The sequence below is a fragment of the Gorilla gorilla genome, chromosome 6 (genome assembly GCF_029281585.2).
Source record: "Gorilla gorilla gorilla isolate KB3781 chromosome 6, NHGRI_mGorGor1-v2.1_pri, whole genome shotgun sequence".
Classification (NCBI taxonomy): Eukaryota; Metazoa; Chordata; class Mammalia; order Primates; family Hominidae; genus Gorilla; species Gorilla gorilla.
Genome location: NC_073230.2, coordinates 131,761,529 through 131,787,163, shown reverse-complemented (window position 1 = coordinate 131,787,163; position 25,635 = coordinate 131,761,529). Strand labels below are relative to the sequence as shown.

Below are 25,635 nucleotides of genomic sequence, written 5' to 3'. Positions count from 1 at the left end.
TCAGATAAAGTAAGAATAGGGTGGTGGTTTTTGTCGTCCTGCTGGTCTGATTCTTCTAAGTTGCCTTTTTCCATTAATTTTTTTTAAGCTTTTGTATTGGAGACTTTTCATACTTCTCAGACAATCCTTGCTTGTATGCACACTTTGTAAGAGTTAAGGGATTAAAAAATGTTTGAAAGCTCTCAGGATATAGGTGAGGCTTATTAATTTGTGATCTGGCTGAATTACTTTGTGAGCATCTCTGGCCATCAGCTATATTTATTTTTTCATCTTGTGGGCTTAGTTTGATTCCTCAGAGATGAGTATTGGCCTGGCTGCCCATGTTCCAGGAATGAGTGGAGGAAGAAGCTTTCTTTTTAACATTGTGTATGGAAACGTTCACTTAATTCTTTCCTTTTCAGTATTGCATCCCACTTTCAGTTATGTCTGGGTTTCCCAGGCTGGAGACCCTCTTTTTCCCAGAGAAGAAGTCTTCAGTGTTTTCCCAAAATAGTGATGGGCAGTTGCCCAGCAGTGTAGAATTTGTTAAGAGATATAAGGATATGTTTCATGATAATTTTTCAACAAGACTATTTTGTTCACCTCCCACCCCTGCTTTTACCCATACAGTGCCAGAAGTATTGGATGCTGACAGTGTCTGAGGTTTTCTTTTTTTTATTATTATCATACTTTAAGTTTTAGGGTACATGTGCACAACGTGCAGGTTAGTTACATATGTATACATGTGCCATGTTGGTGTGCTGCACCCAGTAACTCGTCATTTAACATTAGGTATGTCTTCTAATGCTATCCCGCCCCCCTCCCCGCACCCCACAACAGGCCCCAGTGTGTGATGTTCCCCTTTCTGTATCCATGCATTCTCGTTGTTCAATTCCCACCTATGAGTGAGAACATGCGGTGTTTGGTTTTTTGTCCTTGTGATAGTTTGCTGAGAATAATGGTTTCCAGCTTCATCCATGTTCCTACAAAGGACATGAACTCATCATTTTTTATGGCTGCATAGTATTCCATGGTGTATATGTGCCACATTTTCTTAATCCAGTTTTCAAGGATTCTTTGGTATTAACTAGGGATGGTACTTAACTCTCCCCATTATCAGGTTAGGATTTGGCTTTTTGGAATCTGCTAGTTCAGTTAATAGTTATTCATGTGTTTTCCAGTTTCCAAAATTTTGTTGCTGTTGACTCTTACTATTATAGTGTGTCTTAAAAATGTTTACTTTTAGTGAGATGTGTTAGGAATGAATACAATTTAATATTATATATATCTGCTAAACATGAAAAATGAATTAGTTGACTATATCTATAAATAATTACCTAAATATACATATACAGACATTTATAATTGGGGGTTGCTGTACAATATGATTTTATTTTCATCTTTTTTTACCTGAAGCTGATGACTTCTTTGCTTAGCATATACAATGCTTAATAATATGTTTTACAGGTACAGTTAATTATAATTATATAGTTTGCTTAGTAATTATACAGTGTGTCTATATCTATGTATGCCTATGTATATGAAATGTATAAACATATTGATTCTAGTATAGACTGTAAAATTATTCATTGTACTATAAGCATAGGTACATATATGTGCTGTGCTGTGTGTGTGTGTGTGTGTGTGTGTGTGTATATATATGTAATACACCTATATACACCCACATAAATAAAATTTGTGACTGAATTAGTTTAAAGACTCATATTAGCTGTGTAGTTGGCTTCTATTTTATATGCTCACTTAGGAATAATCCTATTTAGATTTTGATTCTTCCTTTGCTAGCTAGTTTTAGACATTTACCATATAATTTGAATAAAATTAGACAATGTAATGTTAAAATCAAATTACGATGATAAGTTGCTTTCTTCAGAAATGGTGACAATTGGATTAATAGCAAAGGTCTGGGCAAGAAGAAATTTTGGATTCCTGCAGTCTCATTTCTGAATACTACTCAGTAATCCATTAAAATCATTGAAGTCCTCTATAAATCAGTATAATGACTATGTAGTCTATAAAATTAAGCTCTTCTACATAATGTTCAGAAGATTCAAAAGGCTTTTTTCCTGAAACCCCAAACAATTTCTGAGAACTCAGAAACACTACCTCTACCATATCTGTTTATTTACAATGTGACTTGTATGATGAAAGGTACAAAGCTGGCAATTGTTTTCTATTTGTACTTTTCAAAAACTAGAAAAGAAACATAACTTTATTCAAACAGTCTTTAATTTCTTTCCTAACCTTTGCATTTCAATCCACCCCTTGTCTTGTGTCTTTAACTCTGCCTTTTGCTGGCTGACATCTACTTCATTACTCTTAAGAGTATATGCCTTTTTGATAAAATAACTGTTACTCAGGGCCATAATAATTTCATTACATCCCTGGATCCTGACTTTCAGGTGGGTGCTGAAAGATGTCAGTCAGGTAAACAAACCCAAACAGACAAGCTCCACAGTATTTTGGCAATGGCTGCTAAAACTGTGGACTGTGATTCTCCACTTAGAGGGAAAATGGCAAATTTTTTTGTCTTACTCAACTTCATAGAAATGTAGTTTCCTGCTCCGAAACTAAAGATTTTTTTGGCTCATTATTTTTCCTTTAAGGACCTTTAATTTTTTTTTCCTGAAATAAGAAAATCCTAGGATGCTATTTTTGGTTTGCGCTAAGTAAAAATTTTTCTTCTAAACAAACGTATGCTTTAATTATGTTAACCTTGGTGCTTTCATTTATTTATTGATTTTTCCTGTTTTTTTCCTCCCCTAAACTCTGGTGATGAAGATTAGTTTAAAAACGTTAATGGTTTGCAGCTATCACTTTGTTTTTTAATCCCCAAGGCTTTCATGGTAGAAAAATAATTGAGTGAATGAACCCAGTACTTTCTAATTCTGAAAGGTAGCTTAGCATCTGCTCTGAGGATTGCTTAGGGAAAGGCCAGTAAATGTATGCAAATCACTTCTTCCTTGGGGCTTTTGAAGCTTTTGCTCTATGTCTTTGTGTATCTGATTTCATATTCTAAGAATAATAGAGATGATTTGATATGATGTGCCTGTTTAAAAAGTGACAACAGTTTATTTTTTAAAGGTATAGTATTTTGAATACAGCTCAAAAATATTATTTCACATAATCATGGTGCTTTACATCAAATATAAGAGGCCTTTACAATAAGATGTGAGATTGCATTTGCTTTGTTTTACCCCTGTGGTCATTATAATACATACGCGATGTTTATAAGAACCTTAATATGAGTGATTGCAAAGAATTGGATATATTCTACTTCAACTTCTAAAAGGTTTGCTTTATTTTCAGCCTGAACTTTTCTTTGTTCTGCTGAGATGGATACATAATACCAAAAGGAGTGAGAAATTCATTTCTTTGAGAACCTGCAGGCAATATGAAAATGAATAAGGCTTGGCAATTTTCAGCAAAAAGAACTTACAATTTCATGGGCATGGGATGGTAATACATGTATATTAATAACTAAAATTTTATCAAGATAGTATCTAAAATTATAAGGAGGTTATTAACAAAGTATAAGGGGAAGCAAGCTTGACTTTTCTTGATTCTGTTTGCTGTGAATGTCATTTTGTCAAATGATGTTGACTTTTTAAACTTTAGCATTTTAGGTAGGAAAAGCATCATTATTTTGGAAAAATCATAGCTAGAGTTATATGGTTATCTCATGCCTCTGTTGATGTTAGTTTTTTCTTCCCCTGTGCTATGTGAATATATGCAGAAAAACATCCATACTAATTGAGTCTGGCCTAAATAAGACTTGTATCACTTTGTCTTTATTTTAAAATGAGTTCTGTTATGCACAAGCAGTATCGTGTGAGTAATGACTACCTTGGTATTTTTAATAAAATTACCGTTTTTCTTTATTTCTCCTAATCGACAGGCATCTAGTAGCTGCTAGTCAGTTGTTTTAAAAAACTCAGCTAGAGATTGAACGTCCAAACCTAAGTGTTACTAGAGTGTTGATCAATAATTTTTAAAATTTGGGCCTATTTTTTAGGACATGGGTGTCAGGCCTGCCTAAAATTATGACATAAATCACCACAAAGCATCTAGATCAGGAACGAGAGTTCATAGTTTGGCAAAATCTCAACCAGAAACATTACCATCCCTGGGGTGCTAAATTTATTGTAGTACAGAATGCTTTAAAAAATATTCCTGGCTGGGCACAGTGGCTCATGCCTGTAATCCCAGCACTTTGGGTGGCTGAGGTGGGCAACTGCTTGAGCCAGGAAGTTTGAGACCAGCCTGGACAACTTGGCGAAACCCCGTCTCTACAAAAAATACAAAAATTAGCTGGTCATGGTGGCGTGCACCTCCCAAGTCCCAGCTATTTGGGAGGCTGAACTGAGAGGATCACTTGAGCCAGGTAGGTAGAAGCTGTAGTGAGCCATGATTGTGCCACTGCATTCCAGCCTGGGCAATAAAGACCCCGTCTCAAAATAAATAAATAAGAACTATACCTAACTTATGTTAACAGAAGAAGACCAGCATTGTTCAAAAACATTGCCCTTTGGTCACAGTGCAGAACTTCCCCACCTTTGTGTAATATACAGGTCTGCTCAGGAAGTAGCACTCACACTTATCATTGTCAAAGGTGTCCCTGGAGTTGTGCAGTGTGGCGGTTCCTTTCATACTGCGCTTAAAGATATGAACTTGAGATTGGGTTCTGTAGGAGGTCTGAGGATGTAATTTTTTTTTTTTTTTCCTTGAGAGGGAGTCTTGCTCTGTTCCCCAGGCTGGAGTGCAGTGGCGCAATCTTGGCTCACTGCAACCTCTGCCTCCCAGGTTCAAGCAATTCTCCTGTCTCAGCCTCCTGAGTAGCTGGGATTACAGGTGCATGCCACCATGCCTGGCTAATTTTTTGTATTTTTAGTAGGGACAGGGTTTCACCATATTGGTCAGGCTAGTCTCGAACTCCTGACCTCAGGTGATGCACCCACTGCCACCTCTCAAAGTGCTGGGATTACAGGCATGTGCCACCGCGCCCAACCCTTAGGAAAGAATTTATGCTATTTTTAAAATAATAGCTGATTATGACATAGTATAACATCAGAGTATTTGGAAATTCAGTTATATATCAAGGGTACATTATTCTGTAACATCTATGTCTTCCTTTTTTAAAAATATAACTTCTTATTTTTATTCTTTAAATTTTGACATCTCTTTCCTAAGAAATGTGGTTGTATACATTTCTTTTGATAATGTAAATGAATTTCAAATTGAATTGAACCTTCTCATATCAAAAATTTGAAAATAATGACTATTGTATATTTAGATGTTCTACAGTATTAGGATACAAATGATAACTAAGCAACATTTGACTTTTTCTAAGTTGGATTTTTGTTTTGAATTCATAAACTTGGTACATACCAATATATATATTAATTAAGTCCTTGTATAATTTTAGTTCATTCTGGTGTTCCACTGCCAGTCAAGTTAGTCGCCTTTTGTAATCAGTAACTATTCAGTGAATCTGAAAGGGAAAATAAAGTATTTTCAGTGTTCTAAAAAACTTCAACATTTGGCTCATAAACTCCTGATTAAACCTAAACTCTTTTCTGTATCATCAGTGTGCTGTGGTAGGAAACAATAACAAATGATGTTCTGATCCCACTTTTCACATAAAAGCTGAAAACAGATGGGACAGTAGCAGCTTGGATTTTATTATATTCACTATTTTGTTAACATAATTTAATGTGGAATCCAGGAAAACGTCTACATCGCAAAGATTCTTTGGAAGAGAACTAGGTGTTACTTGAGTTGCAGTGTTTTCAGAATAAGCTCTTGATCTCAAAGCCTTTACATATTCCTATCAGTATAGAACACAAACATAGGCCTTGTTTATGAAATATCTTATCGGTTTCCCCCTTTTTTTTTTAGCCTCTCTAAATTTTATTCCCAGTAGTTTGTTTGGGTTTTTCTCTGCAAAACAAATCGTGTTCTTCCAAGCATAACTTTTCAGGGATTTTCATTTTTATTTAAAATAGGACCATTTTTAACATCTGGGGATTCATTTTATGTACTGGAAGTTCTTTTGTTTTAATAATCTTTTGAATTAGTGTCGTCTCTGTCATCTGACAGCTCTGTCTTCATTAAACATTTTGACAATTGATACTTTTTCAATATTCTCTGCTTCATTGGTCCCAAATACAATACAATGTTGATAATATCATATAGCTGATAAAGAAAAAGTGATTTTGTAGTTGATGTGAGGCATTTTGGTTTTAGCTACTCATTGCATGACTTTAGTTCAGTCTGGTAGTTATATGCCCTAGTTCATAAAATAATTTTGAAGATCTTAAACTTCATAGCCTTTTAAGTTTAAGATGAATTTATTAAGGAAAGACGTCAGCATGGTTTGCTTGGTACCTTGGCATAACTTGATAATGTTTACATGCAACATGCAAACAAGACATGTAGACTGCAGGAAAGAATCATTAGAATATATAAATCTAAAATCTAGATTTGGTGTAACTGTCATCATGCTGCTCAGTAGCAAATGTTTTTATTTGTTACTATTATCTGAAGACATTCTTCATTTAAAAGCAAAAATGAAGCTGCCTGTCTTAATGGACAAAGATTTGTAAAAATTAAATCTATTTAGATATAAAGTTCTAAAGGAGACTATGAGCCATTATGAATTCAGAAACTTGATTAAAAAAATTAAGTTCTCCTATGTTCTTAAGAATATGTTTTAAAACAGACTATTTGGAAATGTTTAAAAGTAGCATTAGGAGATACTGAGGTATACATTTTCATTTAATTCAGTAATTAAAATTTAGACATTTACATTATGTGTTATTACATTCATAAGATTAAAAGTTTGAAAATTAGGCTCTGGGTGTGGTGGCTTATGCCAGTAATCCCAGCACTTTGGGAGGCTGAGGCAGGCAGATCCCCTGAGTCAGGAGTTTGAGACCAACATGGCCAACTTGGTGAAACCCATTTCTATTAAAAATACAAAAATTCGCCGGGCGTGATGGTGGGCACCTGTAATGCCAGCTACTCAGGAGGCTGAGGCAGGAGACTCAACTGAACCTGGGAGGCGGACGTTGCAGTGAGCCGAGATTGTGCTATTGCACTCCAGTCTGGGTGATGAGCAAAACTCCATTTCAAAAAGAAAAAAAGAAAAAAGACATTTCATGAAAACAAAAGTTTCAAAATTACATATTCTGATGCTGTCAAGGCCTTTTAGTAAGTCATTTTAATTAAATTTCGTTGATTATTATTATTTACCTTAGAAGCAAACATTTTTCTAACTTATTTATCAAATTCCTTCAAGAGTCACACTTTGGTTAACAAATAAAACAAAAGCAGAAGTGGATAAAGAAACACCAACTGATAAAATTTAAAATTTAAGAATCTAATAATAAGAAAAATTAGTAATAGTGGTAATGATAAACAGCACTACTTTGTTAATAGGGACAGTTTTGAAAAGCAAAAGCAAATTAATTGCAATGAAAACTAAATACAGTTGCATGTAAACAAAGATTTTTTGAGTGATAAATTGTGACTCAACCTTACTGACTGAAGGATTTAGTGGGAGGTTAAGGAGAGAAACAGTTTTGTGTAACACTGCACAGCTCCTACCTGGTGGGGAGTGCTCTGCACCACATCCTATTAGCCAAAATGAAAATTAAGAAGGTTTATGGAGGAAAATGTTTAAATAATGTTAAAATTCAACTGTTTTAAACTTTTGAATGGTTGTTTAAAAGGGAAAAAAAAGTTTTTGGTGACCTGCAGTGTATTGATTGGGCAAATTGTGCTCTGTGAAATATGCAACACCCCAGTGGGTGAGTAGGGGAGTAAGTGTGTATGTCCCCAAGAGCATGCAAGCGTTCGTGTGTTTATATGTATACAACTGATCTTGCTTTAGATTTGTCATCTAATTTTTGGCAGCCATAGCTGTTGGCTAAAATGTACTGTTTTACAAACCAAGATCATAGGAAAAGAAAATTTTACTTTCTTCAATCATAACTGTATTTGAACATTCCTTTCAAAATGTCTCCATTTAACTTACAGTGTGTTGGAAAATGAGGTGTACTTTTCCCAAAATATCACTAAACCATTATTTAAGGTTAGGTTTATCTCACCTTTTGTCTCCCCCATCACTGTAGGAGTACAGGTATGTAATAGGTTCTCAATAAATATTTGCTGAGTTATTGAATTACCAGATGTTTGAATAAACACCAAATTGGAACTTAGTCCCTTTAAATAAAAGTTGAGGCAGTTATTGCTTTAAAAAAGTTTAAAGTTTCCTCTTTGCATGCATTTAGAAAACTGTAGGGTGAATGTAGTAATAGAGAAGTGATGTGAAAGGCTTTAGACTTAAACAATGAATAATGTGAGAATGAATTTCTGTGCTCCATGTGTATGTAGCATAAAATGCATCTCTTTTTCCTAGAAAAGTAATCTTTGACTTAATTATACCATACTAGATTTTAATTCAAAAATGTGCTTGTAAGATGTGAGCACTATTAAACTAATTTATGTAGTAGGTACTAGTTGGTTTCAGTAATAAGTAATCATTTTACCCCAGGGCCATTGAATAACTTTGATCTACTGCCAGAATATCTGTGTGTCACTTTCTTGGGGTGTCTTCCTTTGGAGAGCAGAATTTCCAATCTCAGCATCTTATTAAGAACTCCCATTTATTCTCCATCTTCTTCTTGTTTCCTTCCTTTCTACAACCATTTGGCTGCCCTCTCTTGTTTGTCTTTCTTTTCTCTTTTATCTGCCCCGCTCAATTTCTAAACGAGGAAAATTATTATTTGATGTGTCCTATTTTTTGGGAGCAGGTTATCAGTCAGTTGAGCTAGTGTTAAGCTGTTACATACTTCAAAGGACTGAGGGGTTTATATATTAACCTATTGAAGGAAGTTTCACAGGGAAAGAGTTCTGAAAACAATACCGTAACTGAAAGGGTTTGTCATTGTAGAACACTAGGCATTTTGGTAGGCAAAGGTAGGGTGTATGACTAATGTTTGGGAAGATGTGAGGAGCCACAAACTATCACATCTATGTCTTTGGGTTATGTAAAATTTGCCCTATGTATTGACATTTTCTTTATTACTTCATGTAATTCCTTATAATATGCAAACAATTTTAGTGTTAAATTATATTTTTAACTTATTTAATAACTTTAATTTCTCAATTGAGGTTATAAATGTTTTTCTACCTTACTGCCAAATTTCACAGTGTTATCCAGGTACATTTCAGAGATTTATAATACTCAGGATTTCAGAAAGCTCTTCCAGAAAGTATGAGAATGTTTTGTTTATCTGTTCTTTGCTATAGAAATAATTTTGAGTTATTCTGTAATTTAAAATGTAAGTAGATATCTTTATAGGGTAAACAGGGTTTCTTAACAGAATTTTGTGCAAGAGAAATTAACTGAGAAAGAAACTAATGTTAGGTAATGTGTTGCAGTATGAAAAAAATTCAGATCCACTTTAGCACAAAAATATTTAAGTTTTTCTATTCTATTTATTCACATCCTAGATTATCTTTCAGTTTTTAGCTTCCTGAATTCGTTTTGAGTGTTCTTGAGTTTTCTTGGACATCTGTTTTGTGAATTCAAGTTTCTCCTATAAAATGGAGTGGATAATGCTTCTAAATGCTAATGGGAGTATCTAAGGACTCGGTCTTCTTCAGGATAATGCTTCTAAATGCTAATGGGAGTAAATAAGGACTTGACCTGGCCCTATATCTGTCAGTAGGTGGGCAGCAGATGGGAGGAGCCAAAGGCATACCTTTTACCAATACACTTAGGACCAAAATGCATATACCATAGCCTGAGTTACACAACATTTCACTGTGTAGCAGCCTTGTTAATATGTTTAGTATTGTGTAGGTTTTCTCTTTGGATCAGTGTAGCATGTGGCAGTGTGTGGGATATGTGGTCACTAATGAAAGGCAGCGTGCAGTGACCCTTCTCCATCCTTGTGGTTTCTGTTGGCTGTGGAGACTTGTATGTGCCGTGCGTATTGTGAGACCCTTTTCATGTTTGTTTGAATTACTTTAATTTCTTATGATATGTCAGTATTCTGTTACAAAAAGTTATTCTTGTAGGTTTTGACAAAAGGTCATCATTTACATTCTGCAAGATTCAGGGAGGTTGTGTGTGAGGGAGAATTGTCCTGGATATCAGGTGAAGGAGATCAAGCTTTCAGTTTCCACGAAACTATGCTCTCAGTCTTCCACTTGGTGGAATAGATGCATAAACTTTAGGGGGCCCTTATTTCATTACCCATTCCCTTGACATGATTTTTTTAAATCATTATTTCTAATGGGAAATTTGCATAGATGTTAGCATTTTAGATTGTCTTCCAAGCAGACAAAACATAAAGACTCTTAGGAAGCGCCTAGCACTTTGGGAATCCAAGGCTCGAGGATCCCTTGAGCTCAGGAGTTTGAGAACAGCCTGGGCAACATAGGCAGACCCTGTCTCTACCAAAAAACAGTAACAAAGAGAAATGCCTATATCTTAAAATATGATTCATAATTACACAAACCAGAAAATGAATCTCCTCATATTTCTTTGTCATGAGTGAAAGCCTGATTTAAAAATCGGTTTGAGTTTTATCCTGTGTATCCCATATATTTATCTTTTCGTTTTTATGTTGGTCCAAAAAAAATTTTAGGGGTTCAGCATTCTGTTGTTTAAGTCTGAATCTACTCACTGAGCTCTCCTCAGCTTTTAGTAGATTTCTTAACTCATAATTACCATCTCCAGAAAATCCCAAACCTATAGCTGAATATCAGACTCTCTCAGGAACTTTAAAACTATACAGCTTTCCAGGCCACTCTTTTCAGAATTCTGAAATAGTAGGTGTGGGGTAGGTCTTTCGTACCTGTATTTTTTAAAAAAAGCTCTTTGGGGGATTGTAATTAACTGGCTTTGGAATTTGTTCACTTGTTCTTCTTTCTTTAAAAATGATCACACATGTCTCTTAGTGTCATCTCATCTATTTGTCTGGTTTTAGTCTTGCACAGGATGTCGAGTTCTGCTGTGGAAATTTCCTTTGAGCTGCTTTTTCAGACAGCACTGAAAAGATTAAGGAATTGGAGCTGACTGGAGCCAGGAGACATTATTAAGTCCTAAGAGACAAAGGCATTATAACTGGGCATAGAAACAGGACAATCCAAAGAACAAAGGAAGATGTTGTCAAAGACATAGAAAGAGGGGGCATCAGAAGACACAATACAAATGCAAATATAGGTTGCCCATTATATTTGAATTTTAGTTAAATAATGGATACTTTTTAGTATATATCCCAAATACTGCATAGGACATATTTATACTAAAAATTTATTCTGCACTGATGATGAAATAATTACACAAAAATGACATATTGTTTACCTGAAATTCAAATGTAAATGAGAATTCTGTATTTAATTTGGCACCCCTGTCTGATGTGAAAGAAGGGCCATGGCATACTGTTGAGACTCAGCAGTGTAGCTTACAATAGTCATTCAATTAAACTAGCCCCAGAAGCAGGCTTTATTTTAAAATAGCTTTATTTTTTAGTTTGTTTATTGTTTCTTTGATAATTACTTGAATGATAGCTTTGTAACTGATAGAATAAACTTCCATTTTCTTGTCCCTCTTCCTGGGAAAGTTACATACTCTCTCTTTTTTTTTTTTTTACCTCACAGGTGAACAAATGTGCTAAAAATTTGCCTTTTCTTATTAGCAGCATTCTGTATGTATAATCAGAATTGCTTTTAGAATTAAAAATCTGAAGCACGTATTTATGTCACCCTAATGTAGATATCCAGTTTTTTTAATGCCAGTCCTGAAGAGGGCTTTTATCTGTTTAATCCTCACAAATCCTTGAATTTGCTAATGCAAATTTGTTAACAATGATGTATTGAAGGTAGCATGGCATTTTTGCCACTAAAATTGGTAAGTTTAAAGAAGGTAATAAATATAAAATGATTTTTATTATAAAAGGAGTAATAAGATCCTTGCATTTTATGTCCCTAAATACATGAATATAAATGCAATAACTAATCAATATAATTTAATTTACTTGAAATGTATTTTTTTAAAGTGGGTTGCAGCTAACGTTTCTGTTTTAGGTACTGAGCAGAATTTTGTTATTTGTTAGGGAAATGTCAAGTTAGCTATTAGAAGGTGGTAGTCTCAGTCTTTTATGTACAGTTTACTAGTTCAGGTTTCCTTACTGGATAGGCCAGGACAGAGCAGCAGTGCTAGTTGCCTATCCAGTGGCTGTTCTCTGGCTACCCTTCTTCTTTCACAAATCCTTGGTTTTATTCAGCTGTTAGGCACCCATTATTATACAGTGGTGGCTGGGTTCCTCTTGAGTCCCCAGAGTGAATCTTGATTGGTCAGTCGTGATATTCCATTTCCCTTACCCATTGATTTCTTTAGGAATGCACACTTGAATCAATTCTTCAGTGATACGTGGGAGAAAATATGACAGAAGGAGGATGCTGATTCTGGGAGAATTTTCTCCCTTTTTCTTAGAATAAAATTATTTTCTTCTTCAGTTTTGGTTTATTATTGTATGAGGATGCTTTGCACAGTTAATGTGGATTTCTTTGGAGGCAGTAAACTAGAAGACAAAAGCTAGCATGTGGAGAATGTAGACAGGTGGAAAAGGCCAGGGCCCTGAAATACTTCACTTAGGAGTTAAATTAACTAACTCTGGAACTCTCTTACTTTTGTACTTTTTGAGATACCTGATAATAATCCCTCCCCCACCCCCTTATTGTTTAACAGGGCTTTTTGAGTTGAGGATTCTATTACTTTCAGTGAAAAGCATTCTAACTACGTTAAAGGTGTAAGATAGACCTTAATGTTTATCATATTGAGAGTCTGCCACTCCTTATCCTAGAAGGATGGTGCACAAAGATGATGAGCTGAAAGTCCCTTGCCTTCTGCTGCTACTTTTCTTCTTTTGCAGATAGCCACTTCTCATCCATGTAATACCTGGTCAAGAAAGAAAGCAAAAACTTCAGACATTTCTGAGGAAAGTAATTTTATGTCATATTTTCTTCTTCTGAAAGCAACTCTGTTAAACCACTTACTACCTGCTGGAAAAGGCCATTGTGTGGCATGAGTTGGTCAGCATCTTTAAGCTTTTACACTGGCTCACAGTTGTCTGCTCCTGAGGCTGTCGGAATACTTTGTGATAAACATAAAGTCACTGTTTCTTGCAAATATGGCTTCAGCATGTGGAACTGTGCCATGAAATGCCAGATGGTACTGAGGCACAAAGTTCTTCCTGCATGAGAGTGATATCATCTGCAAAACAGAGCTACCCATGCTGCATCTCAACAAAGAAATCCTTTGCTCTTCTTTTGGCCTCATTGAATCTGTCCATGAACTTATTATTTGGACAACATACAGCTATCTTAGAATTCTTTTCTTAGGCTTTGTCTGCTCCCTCCTCTTCACTCACTTGCTTCAGTGCTAGAGTCTTTGCTCAGTGGTTATGACAAGATATATTCTTCAAAAAGTAATAGTGAATGGTGAATTTTCTTCTACTGTAGATGATTTACACCAGCAAACACTGTACTTAAGGTGAGATATATTGAAGGTTGGCATCTGCGTTGAAGAAATCTGCATCCTAGTAAGGAAAAGGCCACATAAGCAAGTGACAGATGTATGTATGAGGTACAGAAGTGGCACAAAGAGGATAAGATGACATAATTTGGGGGCAGCAGAAAGAAGGAGATTTCTTGGAGGTGTCGTCTTAATTAGGTTCTATGGTACTCTAGGCAGAGGAAGCAAACTGTGTGCAAAGGCACAATGACATAAACAACATGAATGGGACAGCGTTTTGAAGGTAAATGGGGAAGAGAGGAGCTTTTACCTCTTCAAGCTGATTAAATCATGTGATTGGCCCCAAGTGTAGCCAGTGGCTAAGAGCATATCAGTCAGATATACCTGGTTCTGCCCCCAAATTTTGTGAACTGGGTAACTTTCTTAAATTCTCTGGGCTTTAGCTTCTTCATTTGGAAAAAAACATTGAACCCACCTTATAGGGAGCTGACATTAAAATAATCTATGTAAAGAGGTTAGAATTGTGCTGAGTGTGTAGTAAATGGTCAATAAATGTTAGCTATTATGACTAGTTGTTACATTAGACATATATTCAGGGTAGTTGAGGGGGAATCATACTGTTTCTAAAGAATGAGTCCCTCATTATTTAACTTGACATAGTCCACTGGAATTATTTGTAGAAAAGCGTTGGGTAGAAATTTTCTCTGGCTTATGACAGGCTCTGTTTTCTATTTTGTAGGACGGTAAAGGGTCACAGCGTGTGTTGAGCTTCCTTCCTTCCCCTCCTTTTTTCCATAGCACGTGTCTGAGAAGACTTGTTTGCAAAACCTCCTGGATTTTGTCAGATCTTAGTGGGTGGCTGGGCGTTGGGGGGAATGGCTTTCTATTGCAATGAGAACTTCTCAGAATGGCTCATTAAAGTTTCTATTTCTCTTCAACTCTCTACCTCCACAGTCATCTCTCAATTGCTGTTTGCCACAGAGATCACTCAGGCTGCTATTTGTGATAATTGGTTTACATTTGCTTTTGATGAGGTTACGTTGTTAGTGGGGACCATTAGAGGCTATTATCATGGTCCTTTTCACTCTCAGAGAAGTGAATGAGGCAGATGCTGTCAATGAATAAGAGAGTCCTAAAGCAGAATTTTGGAAGATAATGACCAACAAGATTTGCCAATTCTTCTCTCTTAGTTACTTATTACTATGTTCAGGGAGAGTCCTGTTAAATAACTCCTCAGCACTTACCTTGATTACCATTTGTAAGGCTCAGGTGAATGAAGACCTAGAATCAGATAAGAATATACCAGTGGGTAAGGGGAATGTAGTGATAGAGCAAGCTTGTCTGGCCCACAGGTCGCATGCGGCCCAGGATGACTTTCAATGCAGCCCAACACAAATTTGTAAACTTTAAAACATGAGTGTGTGTGTGTGTGTGTGTCTGTGTGTGTCTGTGTGTTTTAGCTCATCAGCTGTCATTAGTGTTAGTGTGTTTTACATGTGGCCCAAGACAATCTGCTTCTTCCAATATGGCCCAGGGAAGCCAAAAGATTGGACACCCCTGTGACAGAGTAAAAACTGTGGATTGGGGTTCAGAAAACCTAGGTTAGGCTCCCAGTTCTGTGACCTAACTGCGTCTGTACCTTAACCTCTCAGTCTGTTTTCTTATCTATAATGTGGGGGTTGGCGGGTATTTTTTTATTCTTTTCTTTTTTTGTGGTTCTGAATGTTTGAAATCTGGTATTTCAAACTTAAAACGTATGTTAACTTGGATTAGCCACATTTCAAGTGCTCAGTAGCTGCATGTGGTTAGTGACCACTGTGTTGGACAGCACAACTGTGGATCCATCTATTGTTAATTATTCACGGGCATCCATCTTAATATTTGTTTTTGTTTGTGGCTTCTGCAATTGCTGAAATAAAATGACCATGTATTTCTAAAATCATGGCAATTATAAAGCATTTAATATGTGTTAAGTACTTTTATTCTATCATTTAATGCAACAGCCCTATTAGATGTCTATTTTTACTGCCTTATTATATAGATGAAGAACTTGAGGCACTGAGGTTAAGGGACCTGCTTAAGATCCTACAACTTGTAGGGGAATCTTGGATAAAAACAGAAGTAGTCTGACTTCAGAACTCTTATTATTTCTACTTCCCTGTTGGTAATACATAAACTTACTAATTAATAAAATAGGTTAAGATATCTATGATAGACTTTTCTGATCCATTGTGTTGTGTTGAAATTATCTGGAATTTTTATTATTGCATGATAAACTGACTTTTTTGTGGGGTCAGGCAAGCATGAGAATAGAGGATATAGCTATCCTAGTAGGGAATAGTTTTATAGCAACCAACTGATATTTGCTTTCCCTTACTTCATTTATTCATTCTTTAAAAATAAAAGAGGATATTCTATGTGCTAGGCCTTATCTGCAACAAAAGCGGCTTTAGGATAAGAACTTGGTTTTAGCCTGCTGATTTCAGGCTAAAACCAAGTTCTTATCCTAAAGCCACTTTTGTTCTAATGGAAAGACTTAAATAATAAGCAAATAAATGCATACAAGCTGTATACAACACATTGCGTAGGGATAAACACCTTTTATTGAAAGAAGTCTGTAGCTATGAGGGAAATGGAATAATATGGTAATCGGAAAGAATATAGGCTTTGGGATCAAGATGCTGGTTGAAATTCTATCCCTGTCTCTTACTAGATGTGAGGTTAAGTAAGATCCTTAACTTCTTTGAGCTTAGTTTCATCCTTTGTAACAAATATAGAGAATTTTAAGAAGATTAATGAGACATGTTAGAAGAGGGCAAAGTTTCAATTATGTGGGATGAAAATGTTCTGGGGATCTAGTGTACAGCATAGTGACTATAATTAATAATAATATATTTTATATTTGAAACTTGCTAAGAGTAGACCTTAAATGTTCTCACCGCTCCTGCCATGCACACACACACACAGACACAAAAGGTAACTGTAAGATGATGGGTGTGTTAATTAGCTTACTTTTAATTATTTAACAGTGTAACTTATATCAAAACATTGTATACTTTGTATACCTTAAATGTTTACGTTTTTACTTGTCAGTTATAGTTCAATAAAGTAAAAAAAAGAAAGAAAAATGAGATGTACATGGAATGTGGTCAGTAGAACATGACAAGGAAACTCATGGAATAATTAATGGATTTAACATTTGGAGCTTAGCATTCACCAGCTCCCTGCCCACCCCAGACAATGCCATGATGACGTGTAATTTTGCTGAGGTTTGAATCGGACTGGGAGGTCAATGAGAATGTGGGTAGGCGTCATTCACTTAGTGCTGAGTGAACCTAGACTGGGTTGGGGTCCATTTGTCCACCATGCAATGGGAGTTTGCTGTTCTGTACTTATCACTTGGTTTACATTTTATTATAAAACATATTAATATGGTGTTTATAAATTTTGGGCTTTTAAATCATCCTGTCAACACTGTGTGACAATGGAATTTGGTTTGCCAAAATAACTTTGTTTTCAATCTATATCCAGCCAGCTTAGGTGTTCACTGTTCACTGGGGCAAGTTTATTGGATAAGGAGTTTTTCATATGAAATAGCATGGAAAAATGTTTTAGAATAAATTAAGGTGAACTTTTCTTACAAAAAAACACACGATAGTGCCATGGTATTTTCCCTCTGGTTAGGTATGGTACCTCATTGGACTTTTTATTACTTTTTATTAGTTAGGACTTAATACCATATTACTGTTAACTGCATATTACCAATAAATCCCAATAAGAGTGGTCAGGATGTATGGAGGTTTTCTCTCTCATGTCAAGGAAGTTGGGAGGTAGGTGGTCTAGGGTTGCAATGCTGCTCCACTCTGTGGTGTGAGGCACTTTTTATCTTGCCACCTCACCATCTTCATGAATCAAGGTGACACTTCAGCTAGCACATCAAATTCCATTCAGCAGGAAAAGAAAAAAGAGAAAGAAGCAAAGTGTGTTTACTTTAGCCACCTGTTACAGTTTCCTGGAAGTCAGGCATACATTTGCTTCCATCTGGTTGGTCTTAACTTGGTCATTTGACCATGTCTATACCTATCAAGTGAACCTGGCATTTGTAGAATTAGATGGGCATATTTATTCACTGTCCCAAATATCTGTGCTTATGGAAGAGGACAGGAAAGTTTATTTGAATACAACACTGATAATATCAGCACATCCCACAGGGTTTATAATGTATGAGACGTAGCTGGAACCCCCTATTTTTCTGATATACAGCTTGGGATGCATTGTTATTTCAAAAACGTGGAAGGCACTGATGATTTGGCTTCAGTGGTTTGATGTAGCTGTTTTTGACAGTGTTGATAGGAGGGGAAGAAGAAAATAGTACTGATCCTTTAGCGTTTTCCTATTAATATCTTTCTTTAATTGACAAACCTTAAAGCTATGCGTTTGTGAATTTTAAGAAACATCTGTGCCTAGAGTAAAGACTTTTACCTTTTTGAAAAACCTTTCTCATTTTTACTACTCTTTGACATGAGGTAAATGCACACCCATGCCCCAATCCTGGAGGGACCCACAAGTTTTCTGCCACTTTGCTGTGGAATCTGACTGTGACCACCTTTACTTGCTAGGATGTCACACAGCTTCCACTGTAAGTACTGAGACTCCTGATGGGTTCTGCAGGTCAGGGCAGGCTCCATGCAGCCATGGTTGCTAGGTTCCTGGGTTGCATATTGGCTGGTCTCCTGCAGTAGTATAAATCCTGGCTTAAGTCTTTAGTTGATCCATGATTCAGAATGAAAATAATGAAATCTAATTTGAATATGAAAAAACAAGAAACGTGAGACACCTCTGAACCCTAGAATCTAAGTGTTTTTTCTGGTGGCAGTTATTATTGTGGATGAAGTATCACAGCCAGGTCAGATTTATAAAATTTAGTTTTTTCTTTTTACAAGGCTAATCTGTTGGTTGTATTTAGATGTTTGCAATTATATTTATGTTTTAGTTAAGTTTCTGCAATTTAGTTTTATATAGGATGTGCCTTATAAATTCCTGATAGATAATTTCTGCTGGTCAAATTTTCCTTCATATTTAAAAATATTTTATTCATTGGTAAATATAGTAGTCTGAAGACAAAATTAAAACATATGCTAAATAATAATAAATCAACTGCCCCAAATAATATTAATTGATTATGTTAAACTGAAGGAGTATATATAATGGCAGGATTCAGGATTATTTCCTTAATCCTGAACTGGTGAATATTTTTAAAACGACCTGGAGGAGACTGTGGATAATATGTTATTATGTTAGTGATTATAACAAAGCTAAGAGAGCTCTCTAGTCATCAGGCGAAAGAATCAGAATTCCAAAATCTTAACTAGAACAGTGGCTCAGATACATCTAGCAAGATGGAACATGGCTTACTGAGGCACATGTAAGAATGTTTTAGAAGTTTTTGTTGTTTATAAGCACAGTGTAAGTCAGTAGATGTGACTGCCAAGAAGAGTTAATTGGTTTTTAGTTTGAATTAATAGACATAGAATGCTTAGAATGTGGGAAGTGGCCCTCTCACTTATCTCTCTGTTGGCCACACTATCCTAAGAGAATGGTGATCAGTCTATCTAGTACATTTTAAGAGGGACATTGCTATTGTAGTGAGTTTCATTTGCTTAATCTTATAGTTTTCAAAGTGTTTTCCTTTTGAATTTTTATATCAAAGGGCATTATATATTTTAATTAATTTTTTTTTTTTTTTGAGATGGAGTCTCTGTCACCCAGGCTGGAGTGCAGTGGCATGATCTTGGCTCACTGCAACCTCCGCCTCTCGGGTTCCAGCGATTCTCCTGCTTCAGCCTCCCAAGTATCTGGGACGACAGGAACATGCCACCACACCCGGCTAATTTTTGTATTTTTTTTAGTAGAGACGGGGTTTCACCACATTGGCCACGCTGGTCTCGAACTCCTGACCTCAGGTGATCCGCCTGCCTTGACCTCCCAAAGTGCTGGGATTACAGGCATGAGCTGCTGCACCCAGTTTGTTTAGATTTTTTAAAAAGCTATAATAGCAACTCTGCACATCTGTAAACTCAGAACTTATGATCCATTGCATCCAAGTATCCATCATACTTAGTTTTATTTAACATGGTGATTTTATGGCAAACTGGAATGTATCCTTAGGAGAGTACCCAGGATATTGGAGCGAACTGGTAAAATTTATTCTAGAAAAGAGAAAACTCTTAAATAATCATTTTATTTTGTTCTCAAAGTCTTGAACTGCTGTGTTAAAGAATGAAAGTAACAGTCTGTTTTGTCTTAGATAGAGTATAGTACTAGAGTTGTATGGAAGCCATAGGGACACTGATTTCAATTTTTATACTTGTCCCAAATTAGAATAGGATTCACTGAGATAATAAACGGATGTATATATATGTGTGTGTATTAATAGGCCCAACTGGAATCTGAAAGTCTACTTTTGTAGATTTTGTACTGATTAATGCGTTGATTAGAATGTTGAATAGGATGATTACTGTGGTTATTTTCTGACAATCTTGGTTTAAGCTTTTTGAAATCCTCAAGATTGTAATATTTAAAAAAAAATAGACACAGAGTCAAGGTAAGTTTTTTTACCTGAAAGAATGGAAAAAATTAGTGTGTTGTCCAGTCTCCGTGTAGGATAGGATTTAAGGTATTCACAGTGCTTCATAACTGTTTTGAGTTTCAAGATGTACAAAGCTGCTGTTATAGCTTATTTTAAGGGTTGTTTCACTTGAAAACTCAAAATGAATAAAGTGCTAATGTTAAAAAATCTCTTTTACCTATATTTTCTGTCTGTCCAGTTCCCACAGCCATCCTTCTTCCCTAGTTTCTGTCTATATATGGAAGCAAATTCACATACATGTTATTTATCCATTTTCTATGTGAGTGGTGACTTATTTTAACTGCTGTTCTATAACTTGCTTTCTGCCCCAAGATATTTTTAAAATATTTAAAATCAGTACATAGAGAATGTTTACATTCTTTTAATGCAATGAATAGTATACCACTGTTTATAGATGTGGCATAATTTAGTCTCCTATATATGAACATTTAGGTTATTTTCCTTGTTTTTGCAATTAAGAATTATGTGGTAAATAACCTTCTACACATGTCATTTCTCACATGTGCAGGTGTATCTGTAGTATTGATCCAATCTCAAAGTGGAATTGCTGATTCCAAGGATATGTACCTTTAAAATGGCTTCTCATAGTTTTAATTTGTATTCTTTTTATGAATGTAGGCTTGTTTTCATGGATTAAGTATTTTATCTGAACATATCAATTTTGTCCATTTTTCTGTTGGTTTATTTGTGATGTTCTTATCAATTTCTAGGAACTCTCTATATGGTTAGAAATGAACTCTTTGGGTAATGAGTTGCAAGTATTTTTTTTCTAGTTAATCTTTTCCTATTTTGCCTATGGTATTTTTTGCCATGTAAAATTTATTGTTAATGCAAATAAATTGATGACATTTCAGTATTTTTAATAGAGTTTATTTTTTTATGAAATTTTAGTTTCACAACAAAATTGAGCTTGAGTGGATGGTACAGAAATTTCCCATATATATCCTGCCCCCGCACATGCATAGCCTACACTGTTATCAACAGCTGATCTTTTTACTGTCTCCATAGCTTTGCCTTGTCCAGAATGTCACATCGTTGGAGTCGTACAGTATGTAGCCTTTTTACATTGGCTGCTTTTACATAGTAATATGCATTTAAGGTTCCTCCATGTCTTTCCATGGCTTGATAGCTTATTTCATTACTTGCTAAATAATATTCCATTGTTGGACGTACCTGAGTTTATCCATTCATCTACTGAAGTTTTGCAATTATGAAAAAAGCTACTTTAAACATTTGTGTACAGGTATTTGTGTGGACATAAATGTCCAACTCATTTGGGTAAGTACTAAGGACTGTGATTACTGGATCATATGATAGAAGTGTGTTAGTTTGTAAGAAACCATCAACCTGTTTTACAAAGTAGCTATACCATTTTGCTTTCCCAGTAGCAAAGAATGAGAGATCCTGTGGTCTATATCCTTGCCAGCATCAAGTGTTTTCTGTGTTCTGGATTTTGTTCTTTCTAATGGGTTTGTAGTAAATCTCATTATTTTAATTTGCATTTCCCTGATGACATGAGGTGGAACATCTTTTATATTATTTTAACACCAATCATTGAGTAGACCATCCATTACTACTGATTTGAGTTGCTATATAGCTGTTTTATAGTACATTTCTGATTGTATTTCGGTCTGTTTCTTCGATCTGTTCCACTGGTCTATCTCTTGGTATACAGTCTGGTTTATCTTGATAATGCAAATAGCTTTTAGGAAACTGCTTTCTGACAGCTATCCCCAGTGCTAGATTTTAAGTTTAGCTTTCTTTTCCTGCCCCATCTTGCCTATGTGAAAATGTAGACTTCTTCTTTATGCTAATAAAGTATTCATTTATTTGCTTTTTGTATGTAAGTGTCATATTTGATCCGTTTTATGTCTTAAATGTAACTGCAGTATCCTCTATTCATAAAAATATTGAAGCCTGACATTTAGCCAGGTGACTCTGGCATATTTTGTGAACTATATCAACTTTGTTGGAGCTTCCAAGAAGATGATTTGCCCAAACCTCCTTTCCTTGATTCATATCCATGAATTTTCTACACTGTAATTACCAAAGAGTAACTCACTGTTATAATAGCGGAACTTAAATACTAATGATGTAGAAATTGCAAATATGGTAGTTTAGAAGAGTTTTAAAGAACAAAAAAGATATCTTTGATAAAATAAAATTGAATGAAAAAATACACAGGTTCTAGTTTTTGAAGAGTATGTATTTTATTTATCAAGCAAAGGAGTTGGCACAAGTGATCAGTAAGGTCTCCTTCAGTTCATTGTCATTCTTTGCATACATTTCCATTGCCATTATTTCACTTGGCTTGCAAGGAGAAGCTCTTCTTGGCATTCCCAGAGCTTAGTAACTATAGTGCTTTCAGCCGCCTCACTCTCAGCAATTGCTGTCCCATTTCCATTTGGTCCCTTTTGTGAATCATGCCTAGAGAGCTAAAGTCATGAACTTAATTTGCGTTGCTAGTATGCACCCATACAAAAGGTCCCTGCTTCCATTTTCTTAATATTACAGAAATGGAGATTGTAATATAATGATGATGTTCCTGCACCTCAGCTTGGTTAAGCTTCCTCTAAAATGAAGGAGATAACCTTAGTAAAGAAATGGAATGGTCTTCTTTCTTCACTGCCCATGGCAAAAGTTGTTTTTTTTTTTTTTCCCCCTGGGTACAATAGGACACTTTTTAATTTTTTTTAAATCAGTCTGTTACTCCCAGCTACAGTTTCTTTAAAAACTGTCTTATTTGTTAGAGTCCTAAATAAAACCCATTTTTTTAGAGAGCCTGTCTTCCTTATATTTGAATGGCAGTTTAATAAGCCTTTTGAACAGATTTATACTTACTTCACATCAGCCTTCTTTTTGAAGCCAAGTCATACCAGTTTGTTTAGTCTTCCTAATCCTTTAATCATTTTATCCTCAATATGTTTCCAGATGCTTCACATCCCTCTGTAGATTCCAGAACTGGAATGAGTTTGTTAATAAAGTCTGATCAGGATTGAATGAAATGGAAGGATCATTCCTTTGCTGTTTCTTATGTATTTTGGAATTTGTTGTTTTATCTCCAAGACTATGTTTTTTTCTCTTCAGTTAAGCATTAAAAAAAAAAAAAAGCTTCTGCATTACCTAAGATCTAAGATGCCTTATTTCTAGTGAAGTACATGCCCCTGTGTGTACAGTTGTGCAGGGCTTAGTGCCTAGAAGGGCTCTGCACTCAGCTTAATGCTCTCTGTTCCTGCAGTCTTGAAATTGTTAATATTTTTACTAAGAAGCTCCTTATTTTTGTTTTGCACTGGGCCCTACAAATTAAGTAGCTCACCCTGCTTGTAGTTGATGACTAGAGGACATGATTGATAAGTCACATTTCATGTCTAATTCACCCTCTGTATTAATTATGGAAGCTAGACCCAGGGTAAGGACCCTTGGTTGTAAACTTCCCCAGTTCAGAGCATTTTCTCATATGTGCTCAAAGACGCATTCACTGCCTACCTGCTGCCTCTCTGTTCTCTTTTGGATTTGTCTTCTTTGTCTTCTCCTTATTATTCCTTCAATTATCTAAACTCAGGTATTGATGTATGTTTGTTCATGGAATCCAAATTTTGGCATGTAATGGCTGTTCTTTCCAGAGGGATCTTTCTTAGGGTACGTTCTGTCTTTTCAGTCTTTCTTCCTATTACCTCTTGTCCAAGGCATCCCTCCCTCATCTCTAAGCTCCTCTCTACTTTCTCTGTTTAGAACAGCTGGCAATTTTGTATAATATTATTAATATTAACTATTAGTTAATTTCTTATCCAAATTTTATATTTTCCCTGTCTCTATAAAGAAACTGGTGTGGCAATCACAAGAATTCTGGAAATTTGGGGTAGAAATTTGGATTCCACTTCCATATCAGGATTCTGGAAATTTGGGGTAGAAATTTGGATTCCACTTCCATATCAGGATTACAGAGTACATGAAATGGCTTGGAAATGTTTTAAAGTCTAACCATTAGTGTCCGGGTGCAGTGGCTCATGCCTGTAATCCCAGCACACTGGGAGGCCAAGGCAGGCGGATCATTTGAGGTTAGGAGTTTGAGACCAGTCTGGCCAACATCTCTACTAAAAATACAAAAATTAGCAAGGCGTGATGGCAGGCACCATAATCCCAGTTACTCAGGAGTCTGAGGCAGGAGAATCGCTTGAACCCGGGAGGTGGAGGCTGCAGTGAGCCGAGATCGCACCACTGCACTCCAGCCTGGATGACAGAGCTTGACTCCATCTCAAATAAGGTCTAACCATTAGAACAAGTAGTAGGATGTTTTAGCTTTTATTTTTCTTTACTGTAAAGTTAATTCTAGATGTGAAATCTAATATACAGCAAATATGATTTTTAATAGTCATTATTTTTTCATGTACTGGCCAATTTATCTGCTTATTTTCTCTTTTTCTTGTAGCTTAACAAACAACAGTTGCAGTTACTGAAAGAACGGTTCCAGGCCTTCCTCAATGGGGAAACCCAAATTGTAGCTGATGAAGCATTTTGCAACGCAGTTCGGAGTTATTATGAGGTAAGTTTGAAGAGCTTTGTTTTTAGCTTTCTGATGCATTTTAAAAGGATTTTTATTATTTTTATGGGTTTCTCATTTTAAAGAAGCTTGCTGGTCTGACAGGAAGGCTGTGAGTTTGCAACCTTTTTGAAAGCATTGTCAGTTCTATTTAGCAATTTAAAAGCTCTAATTCCACAGCCTGGTTTTGAGAGATAAACAGAATCGAAATTAGTCACATCTTTTGAGGAGAAGTAAACTATTTAGAAAAATCTTCTGGCAGTGATTGATACAGCTGACTATAGCTATCTCTAGGTCCACATGTCTAAATTATCCTTTTAAATCTGGATTTCAATAGTAAATTGCTATCTTATGCAATTTTGTTCCCTAAGCTTTATAATAATTAAAGCTAGTAACTAATTTCAAGAGGATAAATTGAATTCTCTTTGCTTCCTAAAGAAATAATACTACCAATACCATCCTGCTGTTTCTTCTGATTCTAGCTTGTGACTCATAGGAGTTTCTCTATGGATTTCCTATGAGCACCAGTTTTCACACATGGTCATTAACTGCTTCATTGAGTTGCTACTAGCTGTTAGTTTAGAGAGTTCACTTTTTGCCTAAGCAATTCAGAGTCATTTGAGGGAATGGATTCCTTTCACTGTGCAGGTACTCAACACCTTTCAGCTGAAGAAGCATAATATGCACATATATATTAGACTAATAAACAAGGGAAAATGTGGAGATACAATGGGTCTGAACTTACCTGAGGCAAGAATATTTTTGTGTAAAAATATTAAGTAATTGGATGTACTGTTAACTGATTGGATTTGTAATAGTGATGGTATGCATCAGAGGTTAATTAATGCAACTGTAGAGAAGTTTACCTTACCCCAAGCCTCAGTCTATTGAATTAAA

At 35.6% G+C, this 25,635-nt stretch overlaps 1 protein-coding gene and 1 long non-coding RNA gene across 10 annotated transcripts in view; one reads left to right on the top strand and one right to left on the bottom strand.

The window, feature by feature from the left end:
* CADPS2 (calcium dependent secretion activator 2) overlaps positions 1-25,635 on the top strand; it is a 568,074-nt gene that overhangs the window by 128,961 nt on the left and 413,478 nt on the right. For all 9 annotated transcript variants that reach the window (XM_019031559.4, XM_019031557.4, XM_055347443.2 and 6 more), the window contains exon 2: positions 24,628-24,741. In XM_019031559.4, coding sequence (XP_018887104.3) covers positions 24,628-24,741 — 114 coding nt within the window. The remainder of the gene's footprint in view (positions 1-24,627; positions 24,742-25,635) is intronic.
* Positions 840-12,969, bottom strand: LOC129523789 (uncharacterized). Its single transcript, XR_008667410.2, has 3 exons — positions 12,836-12,969; positions 5,386-5,488; positions 840-962 (listed from the first exon to the last, which is right to left on the bottom strand). It is a non-coding gene; the product is annotated as an uncharacterized lncRNA (long non-coding RNA).